The sequence below is a fragment of the Hylobates moloch genome, unplaced genomic scaffold (genome assembly GCF_009828535.3).
Source record: "Hylobates moloch isolate HMO894 unplaced genomic scaffold, HMol_V3 SCAFFOLD_1, whole genome shotgun sequence".
NCBI lineage: Eukaryota > Metazoa > Chordata > Mammalia > Primates > Hylobatidae > Hylobates > Hylobates moloch.
This window is the reverse complement of record NW_026652276.1, coordinates 71771464-71792817: the sequence shown is the minus strand read 5'-3', so window position 1 is coordinate 71792817 and position 21354 is coordinate 71771464. Positions and strand designations below refer to the sequence as shown.

At 47.3% G+C, this 21354-nt stretch overlaps 1 protein-coding gene, 1 long non-coding RNA gene and 1 pseudogene across 2 annotated transcripts in view; 1 reads left to right on the top strand and 2 right to left on the bottom strand.

Annotated features, from left to right (window-relative positions):
• LOC116810681 (uncharacterized) overlaps nt 1–21354 on the bottom strand; it is a 70365-nt gene that overhangs the window by 2724 nt on the left and 46287 nt on the right. The gene's annotated exons all lie outside the window — the stretch shown is intronic.
• LOC116810680 (collagen alpha-3(IV) chain-like) lies at nt 11770–12603 on the bottom strand (annotated as a pseudogene).
• Nucleotides 13380–16720, top strand: SP5 (Sp5 transcription factor). Its single transcript, XM_032755425.2, has 2 exons — nt 13380–13738; nt 14429–16720. Exons 1-2 carry the CDS (start codon nt 13688–13690, stop codon nt 15572–15574), a joined length of 1197 nt encoding a protein of 398 aa, XP_032611316.1. The 5' UTR covers nt 13380–13687; the 3' UTR covers nt 15575–16720.

Sequence of the window (21354 nt, the reverse complement as noted above, 5' to 3'; positions counted from 1 at the left end):
GTAAATACAAAGATTTTCTGATTTGCAATTGGTTAAGGAGGCGAAGCTTCATCTAAAAATTTGGAATCAGTAGTAAGAATGTTAGCTGTGGCTTGTGGGTGTGACCTCCTCCAGGCTCCTTAGGAAGAAATCTGAAACAAGGAACAGTGGTCAGAGTTCAGTCCTCAGTTCCCCCTTATGTGACTGAGGTCTGCATGCCAGGGGATCCATTTTGTGGGGTTCCAGGTTTCTAAAAAACAACTCAAGGACATATATTAAGCGGTGATTTTTGCCAGGTGCGGTGGCTCACGCCTGTAATCCCAGCACTTTGGGAGGCTGAGGCAGAAGGATCACGAGGTCAGGAGTTCAAGACCAGCCTGGCCAACATGGTGAAACCCCATCTCTACTAAAAATACAAAAATTAGCCAGGCATGTTGACAGGTGCCTGTTAATCCCAGCTACTTGGAAGTCTGAGGCAGGAGAACCACTTGAACCCAAGAGGCAGAAATTGCAGTGAGCCGAGATGGCGCCATTGCACTTCAGCCTGGGGGACAGAGCAAGACTCCAACTAAAAAAAAAAAAAAAAAGAAAAAAAAGGTTATTTTAGTTTCTACAGGGAACCAAACATTCTTATGACTCTAACTTCCTTGGCTATTATTTTAAGCGATAATTACATTCTCGCTTGTCCAATTGCGCATTTACTTCTGAGCTCTAGCCAGGTGCCTGGAATTACCCTTAAAGGAACTCAAGGTTTTCCTTTATTTCCATGCTGGGGGGTCCCTACTCCATCTCACTACCATGATATGTGTCTTATCTCTTGACAACTGTGAATATAGCGCTGGGACTTAGGACCTGTTACATCTGTCATAGAAAAAACAAAGGTACCACCACTGTGCTCACTAGTAGGAACAGCCAAAGCACAGTTCTTGCCTTACAACTGTTTACTTCTGCTTTCCCAATTTGGTATGCTGCATCTGATGGGTATGATCTAAATATTATAATGGAACCCTAGCTGCAAGGGAATCTGGAAAATACAGTTTTTTTTGTTTTCTATCTTAGAAAAAGATTGGAATAGCTGAAATGAACCAATCCAAATATCTGCTACATTTGCTAACTATGCAGTTGCTTCATGTTAATTCCTGGTCTCCATTCCTAGACCCTCACTTCTCCTTTATGGCCAAAAACCAATGTGCTCTTTCTGCTCATTACAAACACTAATTATGGTTTAGCCAGTCTGGTCCCAGCTGTGATGGGGTTATGTCATTCAACCAGCATTTATTGAGTTCCTACAATGTGCACTCCCTTGACTACCTCTCTCTCACATGACTCCCAAATCTGTCTCCAGCTTCACCTTTCTCTAGAGTTCCAGCTCTGAATTACTAACTACCTCCTTGATATCTCCTCAGGAACATCCCACTAGATCTTCAAAATAAATACATGCCCAAGAAACACCTCCCTTCTTCCCACTTTCCAAACCAATTTTTCTTCCCAAGATTTCTGATTGGTGTTTTTAAATTGGTTCAAGTTCAAACTCAGTTCTTGGCAGAACTGTGAATCAATTAAACCTCTTTTCTTCATAAATTACCCAGTCTCAGGTAGTTCTTTATAGCAGTGTGAGAATTGATTTATAACTTTGCCTGTGTGTTAGTCTATTCTCACACTGCTATAAAGAAGTACCTGAAGGGGCTGGGCATGGTGGCTCATGCCTGTAATCCCAGCACTCTGGGAGGCTGAGGCGGGTGGATCACGAGGTCAGGAGTTTGAGACCAGCCTGACCAACATGGTGAAAACCGGTCTCTACTAAAAATACAAAAATTAGCCAGGCATGGTGGCTCTTGCATGTAATCTCAGCTACTCAGGAGGCTGAGACAGTTAAATCGCTTGAACCAGGGAGGTGGAGGTTGCAGTGAGCCAAGATCGCACCATTGCACTCCAGCCTGGGCGACAGAGCAAGACATCTGAGACTGGGTAATTTATGAAGAAAAGAAGTTTAATTGATTCACAGTTCTGTGGGCTAGACAGGAAGTACGGCTGGAAGATCTCAAGAAACTTACAATCATGGCAGAAGGCAAAGGGGAAGCAAGCATGCCTTACCATGGTAGAGCAGGAGAGAGAAAGCAAAGGGGGAAGTGCTACACATATTTAAACAACCAGATCTCGTGAGAACTCACTACCATGAGAATAGCAAGGGGGAGGTCCACCCCCATGATCCAATCACCTCCCACCAGGTCCCTCCCCCAACAATGGGAATTACAGTTTGACATGAGATTTGGGTGGGGACAGAAAGCCAAACCATATCAGCCTATAACATCTTCCTCCCTGCCTTTAAAAACCCTTAACTGCCAACCATCTGGGAGTTCAGGTCATAAGCTTTAGCTGCCCAGTCCTTCTTGCTTGGCATCCTGTAATAAATGCCTCACTTCTCTTGCTGCAATCCCAGTGTCAATGTTTGGCTTAGGTGCGCTAGGTGGGCAGACCCAAGTTCAGTTTGATAACAGTAGAGGTGGCATGAGTCTGAAGCTGGGCAGCTGTCACTATGGCTTCCCAGGAGGCAGGCAGCTTTCTGATTCCACAATGTCCTGATCCTGGCGGGAGCAGCAGCTCCCTTGTCAACCTAAGTCTGTGATGTGGCACTGGGAGTCATGCCTGAAAGCTCAGTAGCAATTCTGTTTCTTCTGCCCTCCAGTCATTCTGTAAGACATTAAATATATATATATATATATATATATATTTTTTTTTTTTTTTTTGAGACAGAGTCTCACTGTCACCCAGGCTGGAGTGCAGTGGCGCAGTCTTGGCTCACTGCAACCTCTGCCTCCCAGGTTCAAGTGATTCTTCTGCTTCAGCTTCCCGAATAGCTGGGACTATAGGTGTGCACCACCATGCTCAGCTAATTTTTGTATTTTTAGTAGAGACGGGGTTTCACTATGTTGGCCAGGCTGGTCTCAAACTCCTGACCTCAGGTGATCCACCTACCTTGGCCTCCCAAAGTGCTGGGATTACAGGCATGAGCCACTGTGCCTGGCCTAGACATTAAATATCTTATAAGAAGTCCCTTTCTGCTTAAACCAGGTAGAATGGGTTCTGTTCACTGTGAATGAGCCCTAATGACGTAGTAAACAAGAGACAAGCAGAGATTTTGGTGCAGGTTTAGAGCCTCTTGTAGCAGTTACCTAGGAGAACCTTTAAAAAATAACAAATGAGAAGGGCATCAGGGAGCAACCATGAATAAAGCCTAGAGAAGGAGAAGAGAACAAAGGCAAAGGGGGATTGGTGCTGGTGCCCTGGAAGGGAGGATCTATATCTCTGTGATTCTGCAGGGGAAGGTGCAGAGGAAGGAGGACAGATCCAACTTGAAACTACCCCATGACACTGAAACACAAATAAAAAGGGCATTGCCTCCTGAAGACCAAAAGGCCCATGGGTGAGACACCTGTCAGTCCTAAAGGAAGTAGAGATGATCTTTTAAATGGAAATGGGGACAGACACCTGATATTAGTGTTAGTCTATTCCCAGCTGTACCTCTAAAGATACTGGACTGATATTTATCTATATCCTTAAAATTGGTGCCTTAAATTTTCCAAGGTAAATGGCCAATTCTGTGTGCCCCCTGGTGGCTTGGGGCAAGGGGTGGGGGGAAGAAAAGAGAACTCTAGAAGTGAAAGAAAAAGTAATCATGGATCTGAACTATAATCCTTGAGGTCAGGACCCATATTTCTCTTGGGTAAAACCAGATAACAAACATCTCATGTGGGACCCACATTTTCACCATGAGGCAAATAATAAACAACCTGTAATGTGGCCAGTAAATATCCCAGACTTCACATTTAATAATTCCACCACAGACCGACATACGTGTTTGTTTTTCCAATAATAGAAAAACACCCAAGGAGGCACTCTAAACTGAGGGTTAAAAGGTTGCCCTCTGGAGTAACATTACCTGCACTCAATTCCAAGAACAAGATGTGGGATCTTGGGCACATTACCCATCTATAAAATAGTCATTGAGAGGATTCCGTGAGACTCCATGTTGTGATTGGTAGCAGCAGCATCGTGGTCCAGCCACATGGTCAAACAAGCACACTGGGTGGGAGACAGCGCACAGGCTGTGGCCCCCAAAAGACCACTACCAACAAACCAGAGCAAACCCGTGACCTCACCAGCATGCGTCTCTCCAGCCTAAGTTAGCCAACCCCCGCCTCCATCTAAGGGTGCTAGACTTAGAGGGGTGGAAATGGGGGGTTCAGACTTTATTTACATTTCTTGATATATGACAATGTTTTTCATCAAATTTTTGTCTGGTTTGTATCCAAAGTAATTCTCCTATATATTAATGCATGTTTTATTTTACTGCTATAATCCAGATCAAATTTCAAGAATTTTATATGTGAAACATTATTGGTTAACCTAAAAGAAAGATTTATCACATTCATTTCTTTTTAGGAAATAAATGCCACCACAGATGGGTAACAGTACATGGAGAATCTTTTCTTTCAATACTCATGTTCCCCAGAAAAATGTTCACTGGAAAAATGATAAAGCTGGGTGTGGTGGCTCACATCCATAATCCCAACATTTTGGGAGGCCAAGGTGGGAGAATCACTTGAGCCCAGGAGTTTGAGACCAGCTTGAGCAACATAGGGAGACCCTGTCTCCACAAGAAAACAAAAAACAAGTTAGCCGGATGTGCTGGCACATGCCTGTGGTCCTAGCTACTAGGGAGGCTGAGGCAGGGGATTGCTTGAGCCCAAAAGGTGGAGGCTGCAGTGAGCCGAGATTGTACCACTGCACCCCAACCTGGGTGACGGAGAGAGAACCTGTCTCAAATAATGTATGTGAGACTCAGTTCTTTCACTCTGTGATCTCGAGGAGCTACCTTACTTCACCGGGCCTGCTTCTTCATGAGTCATAGACAGTTGTCAGGCCTTTGCAGCCAACAGTATTCTTTCCATGATTGTGGGACCCACCTGTGCTCCCCATGACCTCTCTTTTCCTCAGTGCTGGATTCTACACTCTCTGAGGGTGCAGTGACTCTTTGTCTCGGGTCCTCTGCAGCACCTGGCACTGTGCCTGTGCTCACCTGGGCATTCTTCCGCCGCCTCAGTAAAGATTTGGTTTCTTGTGCCTAGAAAGAAAGATGGATGACACAGCCACAGAGTACGAAGCCACAGTACTGTGAGCTTCTGCAGGCTCCTGCCACGACCTTAAGTTCATGCCTTATCCATGAACCTGCCTTGATTCCTTCTCACGTCAAGTGGTACTTGCTACAGGGTCATTTTGAAACATGAATATTAATGACTAAATAGGAAAATATATACTTAATAAAGGAATTTTGGCACTAACTTTTCCTAACGTATGTCTCTTGTAAGGAGGCCTTGTCTGTACCTAAAGATCATCCGTGCCCATGGCAGTACTGTTGAAAGCAACTGTGCGTGTCTAAGCAGGTTTACCAGAGGATCTCCCTGCCATGGGAGGCAGGTGGCACCCAGGACTCCTCCCCTTGCTCCAGGTCACGGCACCCGCTCTCCTTACCTTTTTTTTTTCTTTTTTTGAGATGGAGTCTCGCTGTGTCACCCAGGCTGGAGTGCAGTGGCATGATCTCGGCTCACTGCAACCACCGCCTCCTGGATTCAAACGATTCTCCTGCCTGAGCCTCCCAAGTAGCTGGGATTATAGGAACCCACCACCACATCTGGCTAATTTTTTTGTATTTTTTAGTAGAGATGGGATTTCACCATGTTGGCCAGGCTAGTCTCGAACTCCTGACCTCAAGTGATCCGTCCACCTCCACCTCCCAAAGTGCTGGGATTACAGGCATGAGCCACTGCACCCAGCCCCTTCTCCTTACCTTCTTATCTGAGGGAATATAAATGGCAGCAGAGTGGAAGAGAAGGCGGGATTTAAACACGTAAGGCTTGAATGTGATCAAGTAAAATACAGGACAAGACAGCACAAGCAAGCATACGCAGCTGACCTGCCACAGTTTCCTACTGCCTTTTGAATGTGCGACCACCCCTTTCACTCCCAGCAACGACCATGCCCTTGTCCTTTCAAATCAATAAAGAAGCAGCTTCTCCTTGAGTTTGTTTCACTCCCCCCAGGTCAGAAGTTCTGTCCTGGGGCTATACTTGCTTCACCCCAGGCTGGGAAAAAGAAGTTCCTCTCCTCGTTAATGGAAACACCCACACTCCACTGCAAAGGGCCAGTTTCTAGGCTCCCTACCTACCACTTCAACCTTTTTACCAGGTCCTAAAACACAAACACAACTTTTTTCTTGCCCTGCTATCTGTTCTCACTGCTTCTTAAACTCGAAGACCTCAGCTCTGCGAATGGACCGTCAAGGCTTTCTCTCCAGCAAATAGACTCTTCCTGTTGCTCACCACGCGGCCCTCTCCACCGCCTTCCCCAGCCTGGGCAGGCACATTGGTCTTGCTGATCCTCCCACCCCTACTCTCTGTGTTTTCTCCTGCCTCTCTCACCCTTTTTTTCTTGGGCTGCTTTGATGGCTTCTCTTCCTCTATTCATTTTATATTTGTGCATTCTCTCCAAATCCTGTTGTAGCTTTTCTCTACCTGTTTGATCTCCACTCACTCTTATGAGCTCACTTTAGCAGCCCTCCCTACTTACCAAAAGTTCATGAGTCTTCTCTTTCGCCTTGTCCATCACACTCACTGCCACTGCCAGCATTTACAGCTTCCTGCAGGCATTTCTTCATGAGCAGCCAGCCAAAATCTTAGATTCAACAGCCCACCCTGAATTCGGTCCTTCTGCTTAACTCCCAACTGTCTCTTTTCCTTGTTCTCCTGCTTTTGTCAGCAACTGAGCTATTCCTCCTGCCGCACAGGCTAAAACCTTGGGGTCCTTTTGATGTTATTTTTAAACGGCTTTACTGAGATAGAATTACATATCATATCGTATCATATAATTCATCCATTTAAACTGTACAATTTTTTTAGTATATTCACAGAGTTGTATAACCATCACCACAATCGATCTGAAGATATTTTTACCCCCACCAAAAAGCCTTACCCATTGGCAGTCATTCCCTCTTCCCCCACCCCCAAGTCCCTGGCAGCCACTAATGTGCTTTCCGTCTCTGGATTTTTCTATTCTAGACATTTCATATACATGGAAACATACAATAGGTGACTTTTGTCACTGGCTTCCTTTAGCATGTTTTCAAGGTTCATCCATATTGTAACATGTATCGGTACTTCATCCCTTTTTATAGCTGAATAATATTCCTTTACACAGATGTATCACATATGATCCATTTATCAGGGGATGGACATCTAGGTTTCCAACTTTTGGCTATTATGAATAATGCTGCTATGAACATTCATGTACAAGTCTTTATGTGGATGTGTATTTTCCATTCTCTTTGTATCTACCTAGCAGTAGAATTATAATTCCATGTTCACCATTTTGAGGAACTGCCGCATTGTTTTTCAATTGTTTTCTGTACCATTTTACATTCCTATTAGCAATGTATAAGGGTTCCAGTTCTCCACATCCTTACCAACACTTACTATCTTTTCTATAATCTAGTCATCCTAGTAGGTGTGAAGGGGTTCCTCTCATTGTGGTTTTAATTTGCTTTTCAGTGATAGCTATAATGATGTTGGGTTTCATGTGTTTATTGGCCATTTGTATATCTTCCTTGGGAAAATGTTTATCCAAATCCTTTATCCAGTTTTAAATTGGGTTGTCTTTTTACTGTTGAGTTGCAAGGTTTCCTTTATTAGATATATAATTTGCAAATGATTTCTCCAATTCTGTGGGTTGTCTTCATTTTCTTGACAGTGTTCATTAAAGCACAAAAGTTTTAAATGTGGTGAAGTTCAATTTAACATTTTTTCTTTTATCATTTGTGCTTTTGGTGTCACATCTAAGAAGGTTTTGCCTAACTAAGGTCATGAGGATTTACTCCTTTTTTTTTTTTTTTTTTTTTTTGAGATGGAGTCTCCCTCTGTCACCTGGGCTGTAGTGCAGTGGCATGATCTTGGCTTACAGCAACCTCCGCCTCCCAGGTTCAAGTGATTCTCCTACCTCACCCTCCTGAGTAGCTGGGATTACAGGCATCCGCCACTACGCCCAGCTAATTTTTTGTATTTTTAGTAGAGACAGGGTTTCACCATGTTGGCCAGGCTGGTCTCGAACTCCTGACCTTGTGATTCAGCCTCCCAAAGTGCTGGGATTACAGGTGTGAGCCACCATGCCCAGCCTCCTTTGTTTTCTTCTAAGAGCGTTAGAATTTAACTCTTACATTTAAATCTATGATTAGAGTTCATTTGTGTGTGTGTTGTAAGGAAAGGGTCCAATTTCATTGTTTTACATGTAGATATGCAGTTGTAACAGCACCATTTGCTCAAAAGAGAAGTCCTTTTGAGTGTCCCCTTTATTTAATGTCTTATTCCAACCTGTCACCAAATTTTGCTCTTTTTCCCCTTTAAAATGCTGAGTCATCCTTTCACTACTACCACCAGTTCCCAATCAAAACTTTCACCATCTCACACCTAGGTAACTGCATTTGCATCTATCCTTCCAGACTCTGCAAGCCAATCCTTCTAGGGAAGAAGCTTTCAGAAATGGAATTGAACTTACATTATTTACCTGCTCGGGAGGAGTTCCTACTGTAATGTATACAGCATGGGGGCAAACTCCTTGTTCTGACTTCTCTAATCTGGCCCCACCATGTCCACACCAACAGATCAAAGGCCCAAAACTTCATCGTTGTTCAACTTTTCACTGAAGTGGAATTCTCTTTCTTCTGCTGTCCCTTTCCCCTTCACCTTCTTCCTTTCTTTGCACTAAAATTAACTAAAATTAAAATGTAGTTAAAATTCTGTAGGTCCTTAAAGTCTCCTGCAAACCCCAGCTCCTTGATAAAGCCTCCCTGGACCACCCCAGCCCTCACCAATCCTCTCTGACTTCCTACTACATTTGTGTGCTCTGTGGCACCAGTCATTACGCAGATGACATTGGTACACACAATTCCACTCTACCACCCAACATCAGTGAGCATTTATCGAGCATCTACTGAAGTTCACAGCGTTGTGCAGGCAGGATACATATCATACAAATGCTGTTTCCTCCTCCCACCAAATGAGGGAGAATTAGATGAGAGTTTTAAAAATTCCTCCTAGTTCTACAACCAGTATTGTATACTGATCCAATTTGGAAGTTTAAGTTTAAAATTAATTCAAGGATTCCAGTTGAGGAAATGGTCCCATTTCCTTGGAAAGTAAACTAGCTCGGTCACCAGGCTAGGTTACCCACATTATAATTGCTTGTGACTGACTACTCCACCGTATTAATGATGAAGTGCCCCCGACTTGAGATGCAGGCGTTAGGGCATCTGTGATTTGATCTGCAGCTTAAACTGGGAGACCACTCCAAATCCTCAAAGTTAACTTTGAATATCAGATTGCAATCCCTCCCCCCAACACCATAAAAAAAAAATATTTCAAATTGAAGAGGCAAAGTTTGATCCTTCCCTTGTTGAGAGATGAAAACAATAGCAGCTTTCTGCTCTAGCACAGCTTCAAAAGGCTGCCGAGGGACTGCTCTGAGAATTCTTGGTTGCAGATGACTGAAGAAATGCATGGGCAGCCTCCTGCGATTCAGTGCCCCATTAGCACGGGGGAAATTCTGCCCCCACCCTCCCGGAACCTTCAGTATAGCAACGATTTAACTAGGCAGATATGGGCAATTGCAAAGTTGAGTCTCCTTGGCAAGGAGGGGGGAGATCCAGCCGATTAAGCAACATCTTACTGTGAAAGGCCAAAGCATTAAGAATTTGCTGAAATGATCTAAATAATATCTAGATTTTTAAAAAATCAGCTGGAAAGGGGTGACTATCTGGTTGGATTTATGCCAGAGGCGTGCGTCCCTTCTTGCTGCAAGAAAATGCCCGAGGCGAGGTACCAAGCTTGGGCTCGAAGTAGCAACCCCAGAGTTAATCCCAGAGCGCGCAGAGCTGGTCCGTCCCCTGCGCAAGTGTCGCTGCGGGTTCACCTACCGGCCTCTTCCTCTCGCAGGTGGCATGCAGTCGGCGCTCGCCGCCCGCCCGCAAAGAAACTGCAATGCAAACTTCCCAGCCTGGGGACCCCGCTGCTTGGAGAGCAGCTCCGCTGTGCCAGCCGCCGCCAGGAGACTGGTATTCAACCTCCCCGCCCCCCGCCACGGTTAAAGTTTGCTCCACATTCGCAGCTCCCACCCCACCCCCATCTCCGCCCCGAGGCAGGAGGACCACATAGGAGTTCCTGGGTCCACCGTGAGCAAACACACCCACCAACAAAAGAAAGTCCATTAAATCTTCCCTCCTGTGAACTCGCGCCCCAGCGGATACCTCTTTGAACTGACCCCCGCCCCCCGCAGCCCCCGCGCTGTCTGGGGCGCGCCTGGCCCTCCCGGGCTTACTCCCTCCCCCCGAGCTGCGCACTTTTGCAGCGCGCTCGGTCTTTGATGTCTCTTTACATTATGGCAGAGCAGCCACACGCTCTTCCCGGGCGCGGGGCTTTGTGTAATGGAACTGACATTTGGCCTTGATACCTGTTATCTCTTGGTGATTGCAACAAATTTCTAAAATAAATATTGTACTTTGATCTCCCAGCATTGCATTTTTAATGGACGCTCTCAACATTACTTCATTAAGAACTTTTTCCAGGAGCTCCGAGGGCCAAGGGGGTTGGGGGAGACTAAACAGCTATTCGGCAAAGCCTCTCTCCCAACTTCAGCTGGGGCCTGGGAGGACCGGAATCTGGGCGGGTTTTCACAAACGGAGATGAGGCCGAGAGCAGCCAACTGCGACCACTCAAGAAAGGGCCTTCTGTACGCTCAGCACAGTCCTAAAGACCTTGCATATATTAACTCTTAAACCTATAGCCACTCTACAAGGGGTGCACTATTGTAACTCCCATTTTACAAATCGCAAAACTGAGGTACACAGCGGCTGAGTACCTTGCTTGCCAAGGTCACCAACTAGAAAGTGGCAAGGCGGGAAAAATGTCTTCAGAGAGCTCGGACTCCGAGCTTTTAACCACCATGCCACTAATTTTGACCCTGTTGGCCCACTGATGGTTTAATTGGCTAATGGGGGCATCTTGGAGAAAAAGCTAATTCCCGTAACTATGGAGATGTCAAATGGCTTTTCTGGCCTTTTTGGGAAAGTAGCTATCAGATTCAACAAAAAGGGCTGCCTTCCATCCTGCTTAGCCCGGCCCTGCCCGCCTCCCTGGGAAAGGGGACTTCGAAGAGCTCAAAGGAGCTGGAGAGGAAATCAGCGCTAAAGAACCAGATCGCTTCGAGGGTGCGAGCATGTGCAGGCGCGAGTGTGTGCCAAGGGGCTCCCTGGCCTCCGACTTGCATCCAGGAAAGAGCTCCCTCGGGTCCCACGCTTCTCCAAGACTCAAATCCTGGACGGGAGCGTGGGAAGGAGCAGGCTGGCCAGGCCTCGGATGAAACCACTAAGCTCTCTCCCCTTTTCCGCTCCCAGAGCAGCCGACCTCATCTTCAGAAGCCAGATCGGGTCGGCCAAGCTGTGTGGTCGCCGCTCGCGTTTTAGAGGGGACAACTCGTTGGGGGAGAAGGGGGCGTGCGAGTGCAGGATGTGCGAGGGACCCATTGTATTTGGGTCGCAAGCAGCCCACCTGTCTTCAGTACGATATTCTCATTCCGCAGGCGCGCCCTGGGCGTGGGAGAAGGTAGGCCCGGAGGCATCGCATCCCCGACCCCTGATGGAAGTGCGGAGGGCATCCTTATACAGTCCATACTCCGAGTGCGTTGTAGTTAGGCTAACCTCTGACGCTGCATCGGGAGACAGGTCACCCCGTCCGTCCTCTCCCGTCCATCCCGGTCGCGGTGCGGTTCCCGTGAGGAAGACCGGTAGAGAGGCCGGGCGCGAACTGATTGGGGCTCCCTCACGGCCGGCGGCCTGGAGAGTGGAGACTGTGTCCGACAGGAGGTGGGTGGGGGAGAGGAGCAGGCCGAGCTCCGGCGGCCACTCCGCAGTGCGGTCTCGCGAGCCGGGGCCGCGAGGCCTCCACTGCGGTTCCGCGCCCCTAATGCCCCAGGGCGGTGAGGACCCCGCGGTTCCCCGCCCGCTCTTCCTCCTTCCCCGCCCGCGCGCCCGGGGGAGGCGATCCCGGGGTCCGCAGTGCCGGGCAGGACGCGCCCTGCGCCCTGTGCCAGGAGGAGGCAGGCGGTCCTCCTCGGCAGGAGGTGAGCGGCCAGTGAGGGATGGAGGTCACCCAAGCCCCTGCAAGCGCGACCCTGCCCAGGGCAAAGCACGCCCCGCGGCTGCTGAGGAACTTTTGCTTCCCAAAGGTGACAAGAACAAGTTTGTACTGACTTTTCTCCCCACTTCGGGATCCTCTCTCATATGATTTGTGGTTTGTGGGACCACAACAACCAGGCTTCCTCGACCGCGCCTTTTTTTCCAGTAGTTCCTGGTCTGCCAGGCTTGCGAGAGTGCGCGCTGGCTTGGCGGGGCTCCGGGCGAGAAATCACCAGCAGCGCTGGGGCTTTCGGCCCCCCACAGCCCGGCCCGGGCCTCCTGGGAGTCCAGGGTGGCCTAGGGAGAAGGGGGCGGGACAGCACAGCTTCTTCCCCTCGGGTGGGCATGACGGGTCGCCTTGGGTGTCCTGCCAAGCTCAGCTTTGAGGGTATGCGCGGCGCGGGTGTTTTTCCCAGGTCCACTCTGCGAAAGTTGTGGCCTGAAGAAAACTTCTGGGTCGCCAGCAGGAACGTCACAGGAGAGCCCCGGTCGCTCGTCAGGCGGGCGGCCCTGGAGCGTGCGCGCCACCCAACGCCGAGCTGGGCGGCCGCCCGGCCCCGCCCCAGGTCACAGCCCTGCCCTCGGCCCCACCGCGGCGGGCGGGGGACACGCGGCGGGCCGGGCGCCGTCGGTCCCACGCCCCACCGGGGATCTCGCTTGGGTCCGCTGTGTGCGCGGGCGGGTGTGTGTGCGGCGAGGGTGCACGGTGTGCAAATAAATACAGGGGAGAGTTACACTCTTTCCGGTCTCAAAGTCCGGCGCCTGGAAGCCGAAGGCAGATTTTTCCATAGATAACAAAGACACTTTGTCACTTTGGGCGCTGCCTCGGTGCAAATCTTTAATTGCAAGTGTGTGTGTGTGTGTGTGTGTGTGTGTGTGTGTGTTGGGCGGGGGGGGGGGCGGGAAGAGTGTCTCGAGCAACCCAAGCGCGGGTCTCCAGGCGGCAAGGCCCCCTTTGATCAGGAAAATCCAATTATTTGTGTATATACATTTCCCACATAGTGATTACTTCATTAATTGTCCCGCCTTTATCTCCTCCCTTCCCATCCCCCCTAATAATCAGTTCTTTTATCCAGACCAACAAACACACCATAGGAGCTTTGTGGATTCAAAGGATTTGCTTTCGCTTCTGAAAGAGCCGCTATTCTTTGATGATTGGGTAGCGGCAAACTTCAAAGCCATAAATCTTCCCTCTGACTGGCTGGCGGCCCAGCAAAGTCCTTATCAAATTCTTGGAGGTGATCCTGAAGCGCTCAGACCGCGCGCGGGGCGAGCGAGCGGGGCGCGGCGAGGGGCGAGGGCGGGGAGGGCCCCGGCGCGCAGAGCAGGCGCCAGGGAGGCAGGCTGGGCGGCCCTTCGTCCTCGCCTTCGGGTGTCCATGCCTCGGCGGCTGCATCCCGCTCCGCAGCCAGGGGCCTGCAAGCCATAGCCATGGCCGCGGTGGCCGTCCTCCGGAACGACTCGCTGCAGGCCTTTCTCCAGGTCAGGGCCGAGCCCGGAGGGGGCGGGAGAAAGGTGGAAAGGGCCGTGTCCAGATCTCTCCTGGTACTCCGTGCACCTTGAACCTCAAAGGGAACCCCGCCGATGGGTGCAGCTGGAGCCAGGCCTGGGGTGCCCACGCCAACTTCACACCTAATCCGGTGTGGCCTTTGCGGGAGGGACGCGTGGATCCGGGATTGTTCGGAGGTGCCCGGCTGGCCGAGAACAGGACCGGAGCTCACCCTGCTGGGCCCTCCTGCTGATTTCAGCCTGGGGCGGGCCAGGGAGGAGCGCGATGGCAGTGAGGACAAGAGAGCTTAAAAGATGGGAGGGAAAGCGGCTGGGCGGTGGGGTTGTGGGTGTTTCCCGACTCTTACCACGGAGCCCGGAGCGGCCCGTCGGATGCCTCCCCCTCCCACTTCGAGCCTGCTTCCTCTAAGGCTGGATGGCGTCTCAGTGCACCAAGTAGTTTAGCAAGAAGCGCTCGCGGGCCCCACGTCCAGGTAGCGCAGGCACCAAAAGTTTCCCGCGGCCGGTGGGTGCGTGCGTGGGGTGCGGTGGCGGGGGAGGGACGGCCGGGACGGAGGAGGGGCGGCAGTATAATAGCGGGCGTGGGGGCGGCGGGCTGGCCCGGAGTCCGCGCTTGGAGCTAACCTTTTGTCTCTTCTCCGCCCTCCCTCGCCGCCTATGCAGGACCGCACCCCCAGCGCCTCCCCGGACCTGGGCAAGCACTCGCCCCTGGCATTGCTGGCCGCCACCTGTAGCCGCATCGGCCAGCCGGGCGTGGCGGCGCCCCCGGACTTCCTGCAGGTGCCCTACGACCCCGCGCTGGGCTCACCCTCCAGGCTCTTCCACCCGTGGACCGCCGACATGCCGGCGCACTCGCCAGGCGCACTGCCGCCCCCGCACCCCAGCCTGGGGCTGACGCCGCAGAAGACGCACCTGCAGCCGTCCTTCGGCGCTGCGCACGAGCTTCCCCTCACACCCCCCGCCGACCCCTCGTACCCCTACGAGTTCTCGCCGGTCAAGATGCTGCCCTCGAGCATGGCGGCTCTGCCCGCCAGCTGCGCGCCCGCCTACGTGCCCTACGCGGCGCAGGCCGCGCTCCCTCCAGGCTACTCCAACTTGCTGCCTCCGCCGCCGCCACCGCCCCCGCCGCCCACCTGCCGCCAGTTGTCACCCAACCCGGCCCCCGACGACCTCCCGTGGTGGAGCATCCCGCAGGCGGGCGCCGGGCCGGGGGCCTCCGGGGTTCCGGGAAGCGGCCTCTCCAGCGCCTGTGCCGGGGCCCCCCACGCGCCCCGCTTCCCCGCCTCTGCGGCCGCTGCTGCTGCGGCCGCCGCCGCCCTGCAAAGAGGCCTGGTGTTGGGCCCGTCGGACTTTGCGCAGTACCAGAGCCAGATCGCCGCGCTGCTGCAGACCAAGGCCCCCCTGGCGGCCACGGCCAGGAGGTGCCGCCGCTGCCGCTGTCCCAACTGCCAGGCGGCGGGCGGCGCCCCCGAGGCGGAGCCGGGCAAGAAGAAGCAGCACGTGTGCCACGTGCCAGGCTGCGGCAAGGTGTACGGGAAGACGTCGCACCTGAAGGCGCACCTGCGCTGGCACACGGGCGAGCGACCCTTCGTGTGCAACTGGCTCTTCTGCGGGAAGAGCTTCACGCGCTCGGACGAGCTGCAGCGGCACCTGCGGACTCACACGGGCGAGAAGCGCTTCGCCTGTCCCGAGTGCGGCAAGCGCTTCATGCGCAGCGACCACCTCGCGAAGCACGTCAAGACTCACCAGAATAAGAAGCTCAAAGTCGCTGAGGCCGGGGTTAAGCGGGAGGACGCGCGGGACCTGTGAGCCCTCCCGGAGGTGGACCCCCTTCCCAGCACCTCTGCGGGAGATCCGGGGACCTGTGGGCAGCTGGCGGAGGGGAGACTCAGCAGACGGACCCTCTCCGTTGCCTGCCTCCCGAAATGGAGCTAGGCTCCCAACTTCCCCTGCCCTCGGACATAGGGACCCAGTTCCCAGGAGCGGGGAGGTAGGGTTGGGGCTGAGGCATTTGGATTATAATTGGGAGCTCTGCCTTACGCCAGGGCGGTTCCAAACTATAAACCGTTCCCACCGTCAGGGAGACCTACAGTTTTGGGGGACCACCCTGGGCTGGCCTTGTATATAGGAAATGCTGCTGAATTGAAGCGAAAGGAACTTGGGAGATTTGAAATAGTGCTTGGGTTTTCGCTAGGACCGGTTTGGGCTTTGTACAGGTTATTTAATAGCTTTGTTAAAGATAATTATAATAATTATAACATTGATAAAAACGTTGCTTTTGTCTTCAGCTCCATGCAGAGCTACAGCATGATATGTCTCTGTAAAGTGATCAGCAGTTGCAGCGTGAAAATAAATACGTTAACTCAGGGGTCACTACAGGAAGACCCCGCTGAGCCGGTCTCATTTGATCTTTTCTTCTTCTGGGTGGCTGTACTAAGCGGTCGGGTTTCCCCGGGAATTTGATGGTTCCCATAGTCTGCCTGTGTCGGAGGCTTCTTTGGTTTGGAAGGATCTGGGCAAATGTGTTGGGTTCAGGAATGGAAAAAGGCAGGCAATTCCGTTTTGTGGTAAAGAGGTAGGGCAAGATTTTCCAATCACAACTTGAGTTTCTCATGCGGCCTTAGGATTCACCCGAGACTCTTTCTCTTCCAAGTTTGTTTTTACCTGACGAATTCCCTGTGGCTTTCTATTTGTTGGTACTCTCGGGACAGGTCACAACTATGCTGGTGTTAAGAGAGGTATTAGAGGCGTGAGGGTCTGTTCACAGGTGAGACTGTGGAGAGGTACAGAGAAACGGGACCCTTGTTCAAGTTGGTCTTTGCCTGGGAAAGAACCAAGAAGATAGTTTCCCAGACGCCACTCCTGTATTTCAGTCCCGTCACGATACCCAGCGTTGTCTTGCTTGTTTTCTTCTTAATCTTGCGATGGAAATTTTAACAAGTCTTATTTCACAGTAACCACCCAGGAATTTCTGGCTAGGCCAAGACGTTTAGTTCCATTTTGTATCTGAATTTTATTATGTTTTTAATCATTGAAGTAGTCTAAGATTTTCTCAGGTAAGAGCCAGGAATCCTCATGTTTTGGAAATGTGGAAATAGGGTATTTTTTGTCTAAGTGTCTCGCCTTTCTCTAAAAGTTGAAGTTTTGAAGTTTACAGATGTTTTATCAAGTGTCTAACTCCTTGATATTTTCTAATATTTGAATTTTTAAACCTGTAACTGAAACTTTAATCAGCAGTTAAATCTTCTGACTTAAGATTAGCAAAGAACAGAAAATGTTCTAAATTTTATTAACATGTTAAGCTAGCATCATTAATGCCAAATTTTAATAGAGCCAAATAATCTTTTCATGATAGTTGAAGTGTGTACAAATTGATAGGATTTCACAGTTTACAAACTGCTTTTACCTTGCCTTTTGTTTGAAGTCAAACTGAAGGATCAGTTCTTAAAAGCTTTGAGGGTTGTTCTTGAATTCTTATACGAAGTAAAACACAAATATCAACATAATTCAGATGAAAATTACTTTTATACTCCTAAGAAATAGCATTTTTATTCCGTAACTTGGGACAAGGTAGTAAATGAATATTAGATTCATAGTGGCAATATACCTTAGAATAAGAGATATTGGAACTATTTAATGACTAATTAGAATGTGAGTCTTCATGGTTCTTCACCTGGGAAGAGGAGTTGGGGTTGAATTTTCAGGGGTGTGGCAGTTTTGCAAGCAATAGTGATAAAGTTGCTAGGCAGTAACATTAATATACACTTAAATATGTCATCTTAAAATCATTAGATCTGAGTCATTAGATCAAGACTACACATTTTGATGTATAAAGCAATGTGAAAAGTTGTAGAAACTCTCACCTTTCTCTAAAAAGTTACAGAAACTCCCATCTGAACCATGCCCTGGGATCAACTATAGATTCAGAAAAGGATTTTTGGAAAGTGGTGAGAAAGAGGAATCCTTGTTAGAGAGTGAGAAGATCAAGGGCTTTGGACTCAAAATTTGAAATGATTCTTTCATCTGAAAGAATGATCTTGGTAGAGAAAGAAAAATGGCAATTTAAAAGTGAGTCTACTAGCTATTATTGACAGAGCCAATCATTTATTTAGTATCCAAACAGAAGAAGTGTTGAAGATAAAGTTTTCTTATAATTTTTTGGTTGTTAAATATATGGAATTTAATATCTAAAGAAATGAGATATTGGAGATAGATAAATTTGTGGTTATTAGAGAAAAACTAAATATATATAATTTTTTAAAGCAGAACAAAGTCATGACAAAATAACTTTCTTATGGTTTTACTTAATTGCACCTGCAAATTGAAAAAAGTATGGTCTTTAACTTGGTACAGCTGAAAGGCTTGCTCATTGTACCACTGCAAATCTGATAGGATTTGCAGCATTTAAAAAGTAGGCAGCATTAAAAAAGTAAGTTTAATCCACCAACTTTATTCAAGGTTTCACTTAAAGATCCCAGCACACAATTTAATTAAGTTTAAAAAACTAATTGAAGAAAATATGTTAATGATTGCCTCAAATGTCACTAGGCATTGTAGATTTTAAAGCAGCTGTTTTATTAGCATGCAAATGTAATGTAGAGTATTCTTTTAAAATACTGAAATTCGTGATGTTATTTTAATTTTAACAGTTTTTGAACCATTTTGAGCAAGAACTTGGAAACATGGAGAAATTGAAATATCAGTAAATTAGTTAATTTAGAAGCATGTGTTTCTGAATTTATTAACACTGTAGTTATCTGCTTTTCTCAGGAAAATGTGCAAATATACTCTCAACTGATCACTAGTTTTAAATAGTTCTGGTAATGAATGAAAGTAAATTATGTTAAAGAAAGTACAACTGTAATCTCCATGTTATTTTCTAGTTTCAACTAGTGTTTAAATCTTATGACTATATATATATATATATTTTTTTTTTTTTTTGAGACGAAGTCTTGCTCTGTCGCCAGGCTGCAGTGCAGTGGCACCATCTCGGCTCACTGCAACCTCTGCCTCCCGGGTTCAAGCAGTTCTCCTGCCTCAGCCTCCTGAGTAGTTGGGACTACAGGCGTGTGCTACTATGCCTGGCTAATTTTTGTATTTTTAGTAGAGACAGAGTTTTACCATGTTGGCCAGGATGGTCTCAATCTCTTGACCTCATGATCCACCCACCTTGACCTCCCAAAGTGCTGGGATTACAGGCGTGAGCCACTGCGCCCGGCCGTATATTGTATATTCTTTTAAATTATTTTACTTTAATCAAACAAGACATGCCAATTAAAAAATTAATCTTGCCAAGCATGCCTCTTGCAGAAACCTATTTGAAACAATGACATTTGTAGAAAAGTCAGTTTTTTTACCCCAAGCGGTACTATTTTTTATTCTAATATTGTGGGGTTTTAAGTATTAGTTTAAAGCAACATCTTCAGTGTTTTCTATTTATTTCATTTCTGCTATGACTGTTTCACAGAATGTTATAGCTGTAGCTATGACTTCAAATTCATGTAAACATCTAGTAGGTTGTTTAGGGCTCTAAAATTGCAAGCCACTTTTACTTGCATTAGCTCATCACATTAAATAATGACTAGGTCAAGGTAAGTTGACCATTCTCACTGGGAAATAGTCTGTGTTATAGAATCAGATTCAAACCTTAAGCTTTGTGTTATAGTAAGGGTAATTGTAGTTTGCTAATGTCCCAAATTGAGGGCCACTCAAAACAAGTGATATTAATTTTCTATTAAATATCATGACCTTCTGGTTTGCATGATAGAATTTTAAAGGAGTATGAGACCCAGGGCAGTTTTGAAATGTTACACACCAACATAGTTCAATGGAGTAGGAAAAAATAAGGAAAATATCTAGATAGATGTGTGTTAGTAATGAGATATATGTTTAATACAACAAAAGAACATGTTTCATTATTGGGCCACTATAATGGTAACCTGATTAGTGTGGCATGTGATTTATTTAATATAGACAGTAAATTTTTCTCTGATGTTGTTCAAACTCAACACATTTTTGTATAAAGATCTTGATGTCAGTTGCTCCTTCCTTGATTATTTTTAAAGAATCTGATATGTTGCCAGAGACAGCAATGTTTCAGATTAATTTATGGACATGGTAGAATAACTTAATGTTCCTGACTATAATTAACAAGTGATATTTGTTCAACAAAGATGTAATCAAACAGCTACGGATTGATAGTTTCGCAGTTGTTTTACTATTACAACTTATTACCAATTGAAGATTTGTACATGATGATTGATATAGTTTCATGCTGACACTTTGATGACTTCCCTTTCTAGACTTTATGCACTTTTCTTTCCGTGTCTATAGCAATTATCTAAAGTATAATCCTCTATTGGATATTTGAGACTTAATTCATAAATCAGCCTATGCATATGAACTATAGTAGTATCTGCACAACACATAATAAACCACATTAACTAATACATTTTGGTTGTCCACCTAATACCAAAATTTAATTCAGGGTAAATAAACCCAGCTCTTAGTTTGATACCACTTGGAAAATCTGCAGCTTTCACTTTTCAAAAAGTTGTTTCAGCATTATGAAGATTCATTATGCCTATTATGAAATGGAAGTTTGTTTTATAGTAAAACTATTCATCTAATATTTTCATTACTTGTCAAAATTCTGACATCAAAATACACTAAAATTTTCTAAAGTCTAAGGCAGTGTCTAAATGTCATCTGATTTCTTCATGTATAGTTAAACCAGTCATATATGGGTGCTTTCTAATCATTTTATGTTTAGCATAATCTAAAACACAGATGGAAAACATCTGGCCCTCAGCTTAATTTTACCCAATTCATGAAGCAAGTATCAAGGCTAACTCATTTATGCTTATGGTTGGGAAAATGTGTCCTAATTTTAAAAATATTTGGTGGCAATTTCCTAAAAGTCTACATCAGATACTATGAAAGCTCATTTCTCTTATCTCTATGTGAGTTTTATTCTTACAAATTCTATGTCTTGCTTTCTTTTCCATTCTGACTTGTGGATGTCACATGTCTTCTATATATCCATGTCCATCTCTAGCATGGAAACTTTCATTTTGTGTCATGTGTCTCTCTTGCTTTTCTCAAAGTATTTATGTCCGTGATTTGATTTTGCTCCCAATTATGAGCAACAGGATTCTAAACTGTAGTATTTTAAATCTATTGTTTTGTTTTTTGCTTTTGTTTTTTTTTTGAAACAGAGTCTCACTCTGTCGCCCAGGCTACAGTGCAGTGGCATGGTCTCCGTTCACTGCAACCTCCGCCTCCTGGGTTCAAGCGATTCTCCTGCCTCAGCCTCCCAAGTAGTGGGATTACAGGTGCCCACCATCACACCCAGCTAATTTTTGTATTTTAGTAGAGATGGGGTTTCACCACAATGGCCAGGCTGGTCTTGAACTCCTGACTTCAGATGATTCACCCACCTAGGCCTCCCAAAGTGCTGGGATTACAGGTGTGAGCCACCGTGCTTGGCTGTATTTTTAATAGACATTTTTATTCTTTGGTCTAAATTTTACATGTGCATGAATTAAATTTATAGTTCTATTTGTTGATTCAATTCATATTTTATTTAG